This window comes from Pseudophryne corroboree, chromosome 12, assembly GCF_028390025.1.
Source record: "Pseudophryne corroboree isolate aPseCor3 chromosome 12, aPseCor3.hap2, whole genome shotgun sequence".
Taxonomy (NCBI): Eukaryota; Metazoa; Chordata; class Amphibia; order Anura; family Myobatrachidae; genus Pseudophryne; species Pseudophryne corroboree.
Window position 1 is genome coordinate 49,770,637 of NC_086455.1, and position 15,593 is coordinate 49,786,229.

Genomic DNA, 15,593 nt, shown 5'->3' on the forward strand with positions numbered 1-15,593 from the left:
CTAGTGGCCGACACAAACACCTGGCCCATCTAGGAGTGGCACTGCAGTGTCACGCAGGATGGCCCTTCCAAAAAACACTCCCCAAACAGCACATGACGCAAAGAAGAAAAAAAGAGGCGCAATGAGGTAGCTGTGTGAGTAAGATAAGCGACCCTAGTGGCCGACACAAACACCGGGCCCATCTAGTAGTGGCACTGCAGTGTCACGCAGGATGGCCCTTCCAAAAAACACTCCCCAAACAGCACATGACGCAAATAAAAATGAAAGAAAAAAGAGGTGCAAGATGGAATTGTCCTTGGGCCCTCCCACCCACCCTTATGTTGTATAAACAGGACATGCACACTTTAACCAACCCATCATTTCAGTGACAGGGTCTGCCACACGACTGTGACTGAAATGACGGGTTGGTTTGGACCCCCACCGAAAAAGAAGCAATTAATCTCTCCTTGCACAAACTGGCTCTACAGAGGCAAGATGTCCACCTCATCATCATCCTCCGATATATCACCGTGTACATCCCGCTCCTCACAGATTATCAATTCGTCCCCACTGGAATCCACCATCTCAGCTCCCTGTGTACTTTGTGGAGGCAATTGCTGCTGGTCAATGTCTCCACGGAGGAATTGATTATAATTCATTTTAATGAACATCATCTTCTCCACATTTTCTGGAAGTAACCTCGTACGCCGATTGCTGACAAGGTGAGCAGCGGCACTAAACACTCTTTCGGAGTACACACTTGTGGGAGGGCAACTTAGGTAGAATAAAGCCAGTTTGTGCAAGGGCCTCCAAATTGCCTCTTTTTCCTGCCAGTATAAGTACGGACTGTCTGACGTGCCTACTTGGATGCGGTCACTCATATAATCCTCCACCATTCTTTCAATGGTGACAGAATCATATGCAGTGACAGTAGATGACATGTCCGTAATCGTTGTCAGGTCCTTCAGTCCGGACCAGATGTCAGCATCAGCAGTCGCTCCAGACTGCCCTGCATCACCGCCAGCGGGTGGGCTCGGAATTCTGAGCCTTTTCCTCGCACCCCCAGTTGCGGGAGAATGTGAAGGAGGAGATGTTGACAGGTCGCGTTCCGCTTGACTTGACAATTTTGTCACCAGCAGGTCTTTGAACCCCAGCAGACTTGTGTCTGCCGGAAAGAGAGATCCAAGGTAGGTTTTAAATCTAGGATCGAGCACGGTGGCCAAAATGTAGTGCTCTGATTTCAACAGATTGACCACCCGTGAATCCTTGTTAAGCGAATTAAGGGCTGCATCCACAAGTCCCACATGCCTAGCGGAATCGCTCCCTTTTAGCTCCTCCTTCAATGCCTCCAGCTTCTTCTGCAAAAGCCTGATGAGGGGAATGACCTGACTCAGGCTGGCAGTGTCTGAACTGACTTCACGTGTGGCAAGTTCAAAAGGTTGCAGAACCTTGCACAACGTTGAAATCGTTCTCCACTGCGCTTGAGACAGGTACAGTCCACCTCCTATATCGTGCTCAATTGTATAGGCTTGAATGGCCTTTTGCTGCTCCTCCAACCTCTGAAGCATATAGAGGGTTGAATTCCACCTCGTTACCACTTCTTGCTTCAGATGATGGCAGGGCAGGTTCAGGCGTTTTTGGTGGTGCTCCAGTTTTCTGTACGTGGTGCCTGTACGCCGAAAGTGTCACGCAATTCTTCTGGCCACCGACAGCATCTCTTGCACGCCCCTCTCGTTTTTTTAAAAATTCTGCACCACCAAATTCAAGGTATTTGCAAAACATGGGACGTGCTGGAATTTGCCCATATTTAATGCACACACAATATTGCTGGCGTTGTCCGATGCCACAAATCCACAGGAGAGTCCAATTGGGGTAAGCCATTCCGCGATGATCTTCCTCAGTTGCCGTAAGAGGTTTTCAGCTGTGTGCGTATTCTGGAAACCGGTGATACAAAGCGTAGCCTGCCTAGGAAAGAGTTGGCGTTTGCGAGATGCTGCTACTGGTGCCGCCGCTGCTGTTCTTGCGGCGGGAGTCCATACATCTACCCAGTGGGCTGTCACAGTCATATAGTCCTGACCCTGCCCTGCTCCACTTGTCCACATGTCCGTGGTTAAGTGGACATTGGGTACAGCTGCATTTTTTAGGACACTGGTGACTCTTTTTCTGAGGTCTGTGTACATTTTCGGTATCGCCTGCCTAGAGAAATGGAACCTAGATGGTATTTGGTACCGGGGACACAGTACCTCCAACAAGTCTCTAGTTGGCTCTGCAGTAATGATGGATACCGGAACCACGTTTCTCACCACCCAGGATGCCAAGGCCTCAGTTATCCGCTTTGCAGCAGGATGACTGCTGTGATATTTCATCTTCCTCGCAAAGGACTGTTGGACAGTCAATTGCTTGGTGGAAGTAGTAAAAGTGGTCTTACGAGTACGACTTCCCCTCTGGGATGACCATCGACTCCCAGCGGCAACAACAGCAGCGCCAGCAGCAGTAGGCGTTACACGCAAGGATGCATCGGAGGAATCCCAGGCAGGAGAGGACTCGTCAGAATTGCCAGTGACATGGCCTGCAGGACTATTGGCATTCCTGGGGAAGGAGGAAATTGACACTGAGGGAGTTGGTGGGGTGGTTTGCGTGAGCTTGGTTACAAGAGGAAGGGATTTACTGGTCAGTGGACTGCTTCCGCTGTCGCCCAAAGTTTTTGAACTTGTCACTGACTTATTATGAATGCGCTGCAGGTGACGTATAAGGGAGGATGTTCCGAGGTGGTTAACGTCCTTACCCCTACTTATTACAGCTTGACAAAGGCAACACACGGCTTGACAAATGTTGTCCGCATTTCTGGTGAAATACTTCCACACCGAAGAGCTGATTTTTTTGGTATTTTCACCAGGCATGTCAACGGCCCTATTCCTCCCACGGACAACAGGTGTCTCCCCGGGTGCCTGACTTAAACAAACCACCTCACCATCAGAATCCTCCTTGTCAATTTCCTCCCCAGCGCCAGCAACACCCATATCCTCCTCATCCTGGTGTACTTCAACACTGACATCTTCAATCTGACTATTAGGAACTGGACTGCGGGTGCTCCTTCCAGCACTTGCAGGGGGCGTGCAAATGGTGGAAGGCGCATGCTCTTCACGTCCAGTGTTGGGAAGGTCAGGCATCGCAACCGACACAATTGGACTCTCCTTGTGGATTTGGGATTTGGAAGAACGCACAGTTCTTTGCGGTGCTTTTGCCAGCTTGAGTCTTTTCAGTTTTCTAGCGAGAGGCTGAGTGCTTCCATCCTCATGTGAAGCTGAACCACTAGCCATGAACATAGGCCAGGGCCTCAGCCGTTCCTTGCCACTCCGTGTGGTAAATGGCATATTGGCAAGTTTACGCTTCTCCTCCGACAATTTTATTTTAGATTTTGGAGTCCTTTTTTTACTGATATTTGGTGTTTTGGATTTTACATGCTCTGTACTATGACATTGGGCATCGGCCTTGGCAGACGACGTTGCTGGCATTTCATCGTCTCGGCCATGACTAGTGGCAGCAGCTTCAGCACGAGGTGGAAGTGGATCTTGATCTTTCCCTAATTTTGGAACCTCAACATTTTTGTTCTCCATATTTTAATAGGCACAACTAAAAGACACAGAGGTAGCTACAGCCGTGGACTACCGTACTGTGTCTGCTGCTAATATAGACTGGATGATAATGAGATGAAATCAATATATATATATATATAATATCACTAGTACTGCAGCCGGACAGGTATATAATATACATTTATTATGTACTAATGACTGATGACGGACCTGCTGGACACTGTCAGCTCAGCAGCACCGCAGACTGCTACAGTAAGCTACTATAGTAGTATGTATCAAGAAGAAAGAAAGAAAAAAAACCACGGGTAGGTGGTATACAATTATGGATGGACCAGCGACTGCCGACACAGAGGTAGCTACAGCCGTGGACTACCGTACTGTGTCTGCTGCTAATATAGACTGGATGATAATGAGATGAAATCAATATATATATATATAATATCACACTAGTACTGCAGCCGGACAGGTATATAATATATATTTATTATGTACTAATGACTGATGACGGACCTGCTGGACACTGTCAGCTCAGCAGCACCGCAGACTGCTACAGTAAGCTACTATAGTAGTATGTATCAAGAAGAAAGAAAAAAAAAAACCACGGGTAGGTGGTATACAATTATGGATGGACCAGCGACTGCCGACACAGAGGTAGCTACAGCCGTGGACTACCGTACTGTGTCTGCTGCTAATATAGACTGGATGATAATGAGATGAAATCAATATATATATATATAATATCACACTAGTACTGCAGCCGGACAGGTATATAATATATATTTATTATGTACTAATGACTGATGACGGACCTGCTGGACACTGTCAGCTCAGCAGCACCGCAGACTGCTACAGTAAGCTACTATAGTAGTATGTATCAAGAAGAAAGAAAAAAAAAAAACCACGGGTAGGTGGTATACAATTATGGATGGACCAGCGACTGCCGACACAGAGGTAGCTACAGCCGTGGACTACCGTACTGTGTCTGCTGCTAATATAGACTGGATGATAATGAGATGAAATTAATATATATATATAATATCACTAGTACTGCAGCCGGACAGGTATATATATTTATTATGTAATGACTGATGACGGACCTGCTGGACACTGTCAGCTCAGCAGCACCGCAGACTGCTACAGTAAGCTACTATAGTAGTATGTATCAAGAAGAAAGGAAAAAAAAAAAAACACGGGTAGGTGGTATACAATATTATATATATATTATATACAATTATATATATATATTATATATATTAAACTGGTGGTGATTATTATAAACTGGTGGTCAGGTCACTGGTCACACTATCAGCAACTTGCAAGTAGTACTCCTAAGCAGACAATCACAATATATATTATACTGGTGGTCAGTGTGGTCACAATGGCAGTGTGGCACTCTGGCAGCAAAAGTGTGCACTGTACGTTATATGTACTCCTGAGTCCTGCTCTCAGACTCTAACTGCTCCCCACTGTCAGTGTCTCCCCCACAAGTCAGATAATACAGTCACACTATCTATCACTTCAGCAAGTAACTAGTCTAGTACTCCTCCTAATGCTCCCCAAAATTACTACTGTGTCTCTCTCTACTCTAGTCTCACTCTCTATAAACGGAGAGGACGCCAGCCACGTCCTCTCCCTATCAATCTCAATGCACGTGTGAAAATGGCGGCGACGCGCGGCTCCTTATATAGAATCCGAGTCTCGCGATAGAATCCGAGCCTCGCGAAAATCCGACAGCGGGATGATGACGTTCGGGCGCGCTCGGGTTAACCGAGCAAGGCGGGAAGATCCGAGTCGCTCGGACCCGTGTAAAAAAACATGAAGTTCGGGCGGGTTCGGATTCCGAGGAACCGAACCCGCTCATCTCTAGTAACTAGCATAGCAGCATTAGCACAAGCCCTTAGTAAAAAAAAAAAACATTGGCCCTCATTCTGAGTTGTTCGCTCGCAAACTGCTTTTAGCAGCTTTGCACACGCTAAGCCGCCGCCTACTGGGAGTGAATCTTAGCTTATCAAAATTGCGAACGAAAGATTAGCAAAATAGCGAATAGACACTTCTTAGCAGTTTCTGAGTAGCTCCAGACTTACTCGGCATCTGCGATCAGTTCAGTCAGTTTCGTTCCTGGTTTGACGTCACAAACACACCCAGCGTTCGCCCAGACACTCCTCCGTTTCTCCAGCCACTCCCGCGTTTTTCCCAGAAACGGTAGCGTTTTTTCGCACACACCCATAAAACGGCCAGTTTCCGCCCAGAAACACCCACTTCCTGTCAATCACATTACGATCACCAGAACGAAGAAAAAACCTTGTAATGCCGTGAGTAAAATACCTAACTGCATAGCAAATTTACTTGGCGCAGTCGCACTGCGGGCATTGCGCATGCGCATTAGCGACTAATCGCTCCGTTGCGAGAAAAAAATAACGAGCGAACAACTCGGAATGACCCCCATTGTCCCTTTGTCAAATGAAAACGGGGTGGGTGCAATTTCATATTGGTTACATTTGCAATGTCACTCTGATATACCTGTTTAATGTATCTTCAAGTGTCTCATTTTGTAACATAATTTCTTTACTTTTAATACAAATCCCTAAAACCTCTGTAGATGTATAACTATTCCGTGGCTATGAAAAATCATTTACCCTATTTAGCACAGTTTATTTTCATCTATCACAGAATTTTAAAGGAATTCTTACCACCAACATAAAATATTCTGTAACAAATAATAAAAAGTCTGAGTCCATTTAGGTAAGTCCCTACCACACCTGGGCAAACTACTTGGCATCGTTGCTTGAGTTCCATTAGAATTGATGCACTCTGTTGAGGATTTTGTTGGATGTTTAGTTAACTGTCCTACTTAAATATAATACTTTTCCTAAAGTCTCCTGCAGTCTTCAGCAGCAGTGTTAATTTTGTCGACAAAAATGTTGATTAAAAGTATTTGTCGACTACAGTTTATTTCAGGACTAAAATTAGACTAAAATAAAACTGAGATCCCCTGACTAGATCTTAACTAAAAACAAAGCAAAGTGACTAAGACTAAAACTAAATTTAAAATCCTTGTCAAAGGACACTGGAATTAACACTGGAAATAGGGGTTTAAATTAAATTATATGTTCTAGATATTTGCAGAAAATAAATATGACCTGCTGCGAACTTTAGTAAGCAATTTGTATATGATACATGGGAGCACTACAGTAAGTCAGACTCTGTATGTAACACATTCTCAGCCTACCAAATCTAGATTACTAAACACATAGTTAAAGGTACTGTGTGCAAACTTCTCTAGGGGATTTTAGAGAAATGTTCTACAGCAAATTCCATAACAGTAGCATTAAACTGTTTGCAAAAGGTATGACTAAAATCAGACTAAAATTCAAAACTTAGATCCACTGACTAAAATGAAGCAAAAAAAATCTTATAACCGTCACTTGATTAGTGCTTTCAGTGACCTTGTTTTTCAATTTTCATGATGAAGCACCTGTTTTGACTTACACTAACCAAGCATGAGACCTCTTACAGATAGGTGTCTTTATCTTAGGCTCATAGAAACATAGAATGTGACGGCAGATAAGAACCACTTGGCCCATCTAGTCTGCCCCCTTTTTTATCAGATTTTTATTCAATTTAAATACTTTCATTGCTCCTACAGTAGGTGAACTAATAGCACTAAAAAAATTAAACTTTGGTTTATTTATGCTCATTTTCCATATTGATGTATAATGTTTAATTGCAACCAAGAGGAGTAAATAGTAATAAGTCAATTATCATCTGTTTTGTCTTCAAGGCTGTAGCATGAATTGATGATAGATATATTGCAAAAAAAAATAATGTTATGATTTTTAATCCCCACAGAGGATAATGATAATCCGAAGTCAGATGGCAAAGGGAACCTTTCAGAGCAAAGTGAGGATCCAGAGCCGGACCGTAAGCAGCCTGGGCCACATTCTGACCCCGAGATGAACTGTGACGAAGAGGCCAACAGCTCAAGTGATGCTTGCAGTGAGGAGAGTGAAGAAAGTGAAGACTGTGAGGTTAGGAAGGCAGAAGAAGAGATGGAACAAGGAGGGTTAAGTGCGTTAGGGGGTATTACTGCTCTGGGAGCACTTGGCCCTATGCACATTAAAGTTGAGCGCTACACAGAGAGTGAGACGGACATGCGTGGACCTGAGTCCCTGAGCTCTGACAGTGTCAAAGACTCTGAGAGTGGGGAAGAGGAGGAAGAAGAAGAGAGGGGAATTTGTGTCACTGGGGTTCTAGGCAGACACCAGCGAAGAAAAAGGAGGAGGAGAAAAGGCTTAGGGCCATGTGGTGGACGAAGGAGGCGTCTGTCTGGGGGATCCAGCCCTAGTGGGATAGAGGGCACATTGGGGGATCCTCCAAGACTCCTGCCTTCCACTCCTCCTCCAACAGGAAGCTGTTCTTCTTCATCTGTACTAAAGATCAAGACAGAAATGTCAGAGCCTATCAACTTTGATAATGATAGCAGTATTTGGAACTTCCCACCTAATCGGGAGATCTCACGCAATGAATCCCCTTATAGTATGACAAAGCCTCCTGCAGGAGGTGAGCACTTCTCCCCCTCCCCATCCTCCACTGCTGCTGCACCTCCAGCCCTCCATGTTTCCATACCAGACTCTGTTCTCACACCCCCAGGTGGGGCTGAGGGAGCTGGGCGCAGCAAAGCGCAATACTCTGGATCCTCAGGGGGCTTGGGTTCTGTCAACTCTGACCCACTTTCACCTCCACTCTCTGCTTCTCCCCGTGAGAAACCACCCCAGACAGGTGGCCCATCAAATTCCCTTCTGTACGCAGGAGAGCTAGAAGCACTACAGAGGCTTCAGGCAGGCAATGTGGTCCTTCCTCTTGTACATCGTGTGGCAGGAACTCTTGCAGCCACAGGAAGTAGTGGACAGAGGGTGTATACTACAGGCACCATTCGCTATGCCCCAGCTGAGGTGACACTCGCCATGCAGGGCAACCTGCTCCCCAATGCCCACCCAGTGAACTTTGTGGATGTAAATGGCCCTGGTTTTGGTTTGGATCCCAAAACCCCAATGGAGATGCTGTACCATCATGTACACCGATTAAACATGTCTGGCCCATTTGGAGGAGCGGTGACAGGTGCTGGTCTTACCCAGGTGCCTGCTGCCAGCGTCTTCACGACAGCTGATGGGATATTCTCTTCCCTTCCCTTCCCTGTGTACAGCAATGGCATCCATGCAGCACAGACTCTAGAACGTAAAGAGGACTGAAAAAAAAAGGAGAAAAATGAATGAATGAAAGACAGATAGAAGGAGGAGACGAAAGATGAACAGACTGCAGAAAGTAGAGAAAGACGTAATAAAGTATTGCAGAATGTAGGTGGCTGTGTACTGGTGTTAGGGGCAGCTAAACTTGGCCAGCCCATGTCTTCTCCACTGCTCCCTAATCCAAAGCCGCAAGAGGAGGTATTCCTCATGACTCTATCCTTTATGCTAACTCCTTCCTTCAAAATATTCTGGGACCAGTAGCCCCGTCTTCCGAACCTCATAATTCTAGCAGGGCTGCACAAAATGTTCGCTCCTCCATTAACCCCCTTTCTGCGGCTTTGGTTTAGTTGGCAGATGCCTTTCCTGAGGACCGCTCGCACTGTGCCCGTTGCCCCTTTGCGTAGACAGGGTTGCAACGGCTGCGTTCTGATCCTGTACAACCTAAAATTTCCAGCACTTTGGCTCACACCTTGATTTACATTTTTGTTTTGTACCCCTGATCCCTTTATGGGCTTCTCTAACTCCTCCCCCTTCCTGTCACTGCCAAAATACTGAGACACTGCTCACATTCTTTGTAGTATTTATTTATCATAATGTTGGGACCTTACCCTCTCTGCTGCTAGAGCTTATTGCCATTAACTCTTTCATTACCAGAGGAGCAATGCTAAGCATGCTGCTGTGGCAGGGAAAGAGTTAGCATGGCTTGCACTACTGGACCCTGGAAGTGTTATCAGGCTTGCATTGACCTCCTCCAACAGTTCTAAATGGGGTTGAAACAGTCACCATGACAGCTGTGTATTGATGTACCAAGATGCCTTGTCTTTTCAAGGGGGATGTATGTGTGTATATGATGACGATATTGTGTCACATGCAGGAAAGAGAGTTTTCCACATCAGTCCAACCACTATAGAAAACCTTTAATCAGGTGGATTCTGTCACTTCAAAAATTCTAACTGTGTATACTGCCTCCTAGGTGGAAATACTGCTACTGACAGGATCTAGATCATTGTTGCACAACGCTCTGCCCTCCAGCTGTTACTGAAGCATCCCATGAAATTTGTTTCAGCAGTAGCTTAAGGAGCAATGGACAGCAGTTCCTGCTGCTCATAAGAATGGTCTTGCCCGTGCAATGTTGTAAGGTGAAATGTTCTGCTTTATTCAACAAAAGCAAATGTCCCAAAACATCCTTCAAATTTAGATTATGATCCACATGGATTCTTTTAACATATAGTCATCACTTACCCTACCAAATCTATATGTTGTCGGCAAGGCTCATTAACACAGTAAATTAATAGCACCCTGTGTAGAAAGTAATTACTGGCATTGTCAGTTATTCCAGACACAAGACATCTCTCATTTACGGCAGCTATATTTTAGTCCTAAGAACTTCCTTGGTAAATAAGAACAGGCATTTAAGTAATTGGTCAAGGTAAGGCAGATCTTTAACATCTAGCCAAAGAGTGTCCTCCAACTTTCTCCTGCCTGACCAGAGTTCTGAAGGGGCAGCCTAAATAGAAGTTGGTTGTCTTCTCTGATTATGAGGAGTTTTTGGTGGGGATGTATGGAGCAGTTGGTGGAGGAAATGTGAGTAGCATTTGGGAAACAGATTGCCAACAGCGCTCAATGTTTGTGTAGCAGAAGCTTAAGTAGACGTTGCTGATGGAGATGGGAGCATTTGAATGACACAAATGTGAATGTTTTATAAAATTGCTGGTTAAATTCTATAGTCTTTATCTCTCACCTCAAACTAACTCTAGGAAAATAAAAAATGTTTCCTAATATTTCAGATATGCTAATAGCCCTTTATAGACAGGGTGCAGGCAAATTATTTTGGCTCAAACACACTATAACCATTTTGCTGTCAGAGAGGCTTAGAACATGGTACTAGAACAGGCCGCTGAGATGATTAACCATTTTGGTGCTTTAACGGATGCCGCTCATTTTGTAAGCAAGGTTATTTGCGCAAGCAAAATAACACTAGTGGCAGAATTATGTAAACAGTGGGTTACTTTGTGGATTCTTTTTATTGCACAAAACACTTTACTGACCCGTCATGTTTTGCTGTTACATGTTGCGTGTCCTCACCAGCATTGTGTTTTTCTGTTATATTTTACAATAAGTGGATTAAAAAAAAAAAAATTAAGATTTAGAAATCATCTTAACCTCCATATTTTTTTACTCATAAGTTTCTATAGCATTTCTACTCTCCGTCTAATGCACTTTGACGGGTTTAAAGCCCAGTTTAAAATTCTGGCAAATGACTAACAAATATATTTTTTTTATGTTACTCTCAGTAAGAAAGTCTCTCTTAAAATTAAAAAAAAAAAAATACAAAATTAAAAAGGGCAAGGGGGAATAATTAAAAAAAAAAAAAAGTTAAGAACAAAGCAAGTACAGATACAGACCTCTGTTTCGGTTACCAGAAATCAGAAGGGAAAAAAAAAATCTGAGTCATTCAGAAACCAAAAGTGTGACGTTTCATGGAATAATGGGTTATCATTACCTACTTCCAGTCTGTTTGGCAGCTTATCCGTGAAACATCTATTACCAGGTGTGAGACTTTGTAATGTGTTGCTTCGTGTATTAAAAAATAAGAAAAAAACAAAGATCTAAAGAGATTTAAAAAAAAGAAAAAGAAAAAAAAAAGAACCATTTCCGAGTGTCTTTTAGCTGTCTCATTCCAATTTCAACGTGTGTTACAATATGCAGTATATTCTAAGCTAATGTGATTGTTTATATCTGTTGTCTTTCTCTGTGCTTTTAAAACTGTAGTCTGGGTCTGTCACGTTCTTTACTCCCTGTGTGTCAGTGAATCAGTGGTACCTGGGGGCTCGTGGATGTTTGTATAGTGGCAACGCTGCTTTCACTGTTGGTACACCCTATGGGTAACTTTGCTCTTTCTTTGTTTTAATTTTTGCTATCGCTTTTACTGTTGTGAAATTTCAGTACTCTGTCTTAATGACTGTTCTGTAATTTTTACCTCTGTCCCGTGTCTGTCTTTACCACATAAACGAGAAAGGAAACATTTTCAGAAAGCTGCCTATGTGCTTTGTGCAAGGGTCGAAGGTTAGCTCTCTTTCTTACCCCGCATGAAGATTGGCAGCTCTCCAGCCTCTTCGGATTAGCTGCAGCTGTAGAGAAGTTGATCTACCATATCAGTAGCTTACTGTAGTTTTGCATCTACTCTATCTAGAGGAGGCTCATTAATGGTGATAGAAACATTGGAATGTTTCATACACTTTAGCCAGTCTTATCAGACTTTGTTTACACATGTCAGCGGTCCATGTACTGTAGGTACAGCTCTGCTTCTGCAGAGTCCTTGAAACCATTTGATTTACCCTGGTCATTGAAATCAATGGCAATTCATATGGTTACCCACTTACCGGCATTACAGCATTTCATTAAGGTGTCACCTAAAGCTGGATATGCCTCCTAACTGAGTTACGTTGTCTTACCACAACCAAGTACCATATGGGGAATATTGGACATGCTGTTTTGGAGTCCAAATTATGACAGAACATCCTTGCTGTCTATTACAGCATTTAGATAATTAAGCTACAATTTATGGCTCTTTCCCCTACCTTTTGCTATAGCAGGGGTGGGGAACCTATGGCCCTCCAGCTGTTTTTGAACTACACATACCAGCATGCCTTGCTACAGTTTTGCTATTTGGTCATACTAAAACTGTTGCAGGGCATTCTGGTATGTGTAGTTCACCAACAGCTGGAGGGCCGAAGGTTCCCCATCCCTGTGTTAATGGGACAGTAAGACGAGATAAACTAAAACCAAGTTACAACCATTTTGTCTACTGGACTGGCTACTACTCTAGAACTCGAAAATGCAAATCTAGAATTTTGTACAGATGGAACGGGTCAAAATGATGACTCCTTGCACATTCTCGGTGGTACAAACACTGAAATCTCACTTCAAAGTCTTATGATTTACCCTTTGTCTTCCATCCTTGTTTTTTGTTTGTTTGTTCGTTTGTTTGTTTGTTTTTCTTCTGTTCCTTTTTTTAAATATTTTTTTAATAAGTGTTTGTGTTGTGTCAAAAGATTAAAAAAATAATATTATTAATAATAATAAACTATTGAAGATTTCTGGTTATTTCAAATGAGCAAATTTAACAGCTGCTTTGAAAATAAATTGTCTGACAATTTGCTAAAATGACGAAAAAGTCATTTTTATGTGTGACGACTGTGTCTGTGTTTTTAACTATTTCTTGTAAATTAATATGAAAACTTTACGAGGTTGGTGCCACTTTGGTTAATTATTCAAAATTAACAAGAGAGGGTTAATAGGAAATAGACAAAATTGTACCTGTAAACCCAGCAGTGTTATCAACTTAAACGTTTAAAAATATATATTAAAACGTTTAAAAAAAAAATGCGAAAGTTATGGGTACGTCTTATTGTGTTTTGAAATCTAACTCAGTTTTAACTCAACGTGCCTCATCTGTTGTAAAAAAAGAAAGAAAAACATTATTTTTCCATTAACCATCAAATTAATTCAGTGCAGAAAAAAAATATACAAAAAAGCGAAAAAAAATCTGTACATAATTTCATTTTTTTAAACAAGGTTCTTTTTTATACTTTTCTAGGCCTGCTGCTTACACACCATACATGCTGTCTTTTATGTAAATTAATTTTTGATTCATCCGGCAGGTACCATTTTCATAATAAACTTTACATTTTGGATTTGTTTGCAGTTTTGGCATCTTTTCTTTCACACATTAACACCATCCTGATCAGGGAAAATCTTATTGCTGGGGCATGTGTGGTTTTTTACTTATTCACGAATTCTGGGTGGTTCTTCTTGTTCCAGTTCAGTTATAACAGATGCTGAGTTTATTGCAGTAAAATGATGCACCATAACGTTATATTGCTATGTGGCTGTTTGTTACCTTTTCACAGGTCTCTGATTCGTTAAACTCTGAATTGCTAGTGATATTTGAGTGAACTGCAAAAAAAACTAAAAACGTTCTAACATCATTCTAAAATAACTGCAAAAGAGTGCTTCATCTGTAGATATTATACCATATAGCAAAATCGTAGCATTTTCTATTTAATAAAAACAAATGGAAGATCATTGGCGCTATTTATAAGAAATAAAATTATTACCTCACATAAACTTGATCACATGTACAGTACCAGTAAAAAGTTTGGACACACCTTCTCATTCAATGGTTATTATTTATTTTTATTATTTTCTACATTGTAGATTAATACTGAAGACATCAAAACTATGAAAGAACACATATGGAATTATTTTGTAAACAAAAAAGTGTTAAATCAAAATATGTTTAATATTTTGGATTCCTCAAAGTAGCCCCCTTTTGCTTTGATGGCAGCTTTTCACACTTTTGGCATTCTCTCAATCAGCTTCATAAGGTAGTCTCCTAGGATGGTTTTGAATTAACAGGTGTGCCTTGTCAAGAGTCAATCTGTGGAATTACTTGCCTTCTTAATGTGTTTGAGACCCATCAGTTGTGTTGTGCAGAGGTAGGGTTAGTACACAGTGGCACCCCTATGTGACTACTGTTGTAATCCATATTATGGCGTGAACCACTCAACTCAGCAAAGAAAAACGACAGTCCATCATTACTTTAAGACATGAAGGTCAGTCGATACAGAAAATTTCAAGAACTTTGAATGTATCCTCAAGTGCACTTGCAAAAACCATCAAACGCTATGATGAAACTGGCTCTCATGAGGACCTCCCCAGGAAAGGAAGACCAAGAGTAACCTCTGCTGCAGAGCATAAGTTCATTAGACTTACCAGCCTCAGAAACCGGTACTTAACAGCACCTCAGATTAGAGCCCACATAAATTCCTCACAGAGTTCAAGTAGCAGACAAATCTGAACATCAACTGTTCATGGTTGAATTGCTGGGAAGTAGCCACTACTGAGGATGAACAACAAGAAGAAGAGAATTGTTTGGGCCAAAAAAACAAGAAATGGACATTAGACCAGTGGAAATCTGTACTTTGGTCTGACGAGTCCAAATTTGAGATTTTTGGTTCCAACTGCTGTGTCTTTGTGAGTCGCAGAGAAGGTGAGCAGATGGTTTCTGCGTGTGTGGTTCCCACTGTGAAGCATGGAGGAGGAGGTGAGATGGTGTGGGGTGCTTTACTGATGACACTGTTGGTGATTTGTTCAAAATTCAAGGCACATTTAACCAGCATGGCTACCACAGCATTCTGCAGCGCCATGCCATCCCATCCCATCTGGTTTGTTCTTATTGGGACCATCATTTGTTTTTCAACATGACAATGACCCCAAACACATCTCCAGGCTATGTAATGGCTACCTGACCAAGAAGGACAGTGATGGAGTGCTGCGTCAGATGACCTGGCCTCCACAATCACCCGACCTAAACCCAATTGAGATGGTTTGGGATGAGTTGCACCACAGAGTGAAGGAAAAGCAGCCAACAAGTGCTCAGCACCTCTGGGTACTCCTTCAAGACTGGGAAAACCATTCAAGGAGACTACCTCATGAAGCTGATGGAGAGAATGCCAAGAGTGTGCAAAGCTGTCATCAGAGCAAAAGGGGGCTACTTTGAGGAATCTAAAAATAGGAATTTAATTCCTACCGGTAATTCCTTTTCTTCTAGTCCGTAGTGGATACTGGGGTCTTGTACTTTAGTACCATGGGGTATAGATCAGGTCCATTGGAGCTTGGCACTTTAAAACTTTTAGTGTTTGTATGTGTGTGCTGGCTCCTCCCCTCTATGCCCCTCCTACCAGACTCAGTCTAGGAAAACTGTGCC

General features: G+C 42.7%; 1 protein-coding gene across 8 annotated transcripts in view; it reads left to right on the forward strand.

The window, feature by feature from the left end:
- NPAS3 (neuronal PAS domain protein 3) overlaps positions 1–13,518 on the forward strand; it is a 631,952-nt gene extending 618,434 nt beyond the window's left edge. For all 8 annotated transcript variants that reach the window (XM_063947474.1, XM_063947478.1, XM_063947476.1 and 5 more), the window contains one exon: positions 7,425–13,518. In XM_063947474.1, the coding sequence (XP_063803544.1) occupies positions 7,425–8,824 (1,400 nt within the window). In that variant the 3' untranslated portion in view covers positions 8,825–13,518. The remainder of the gene's footprint in view (positions 1–7,424) is intronic.
- Positions 13,519–15,593: the final 2,075 nt, after the last annotated feature.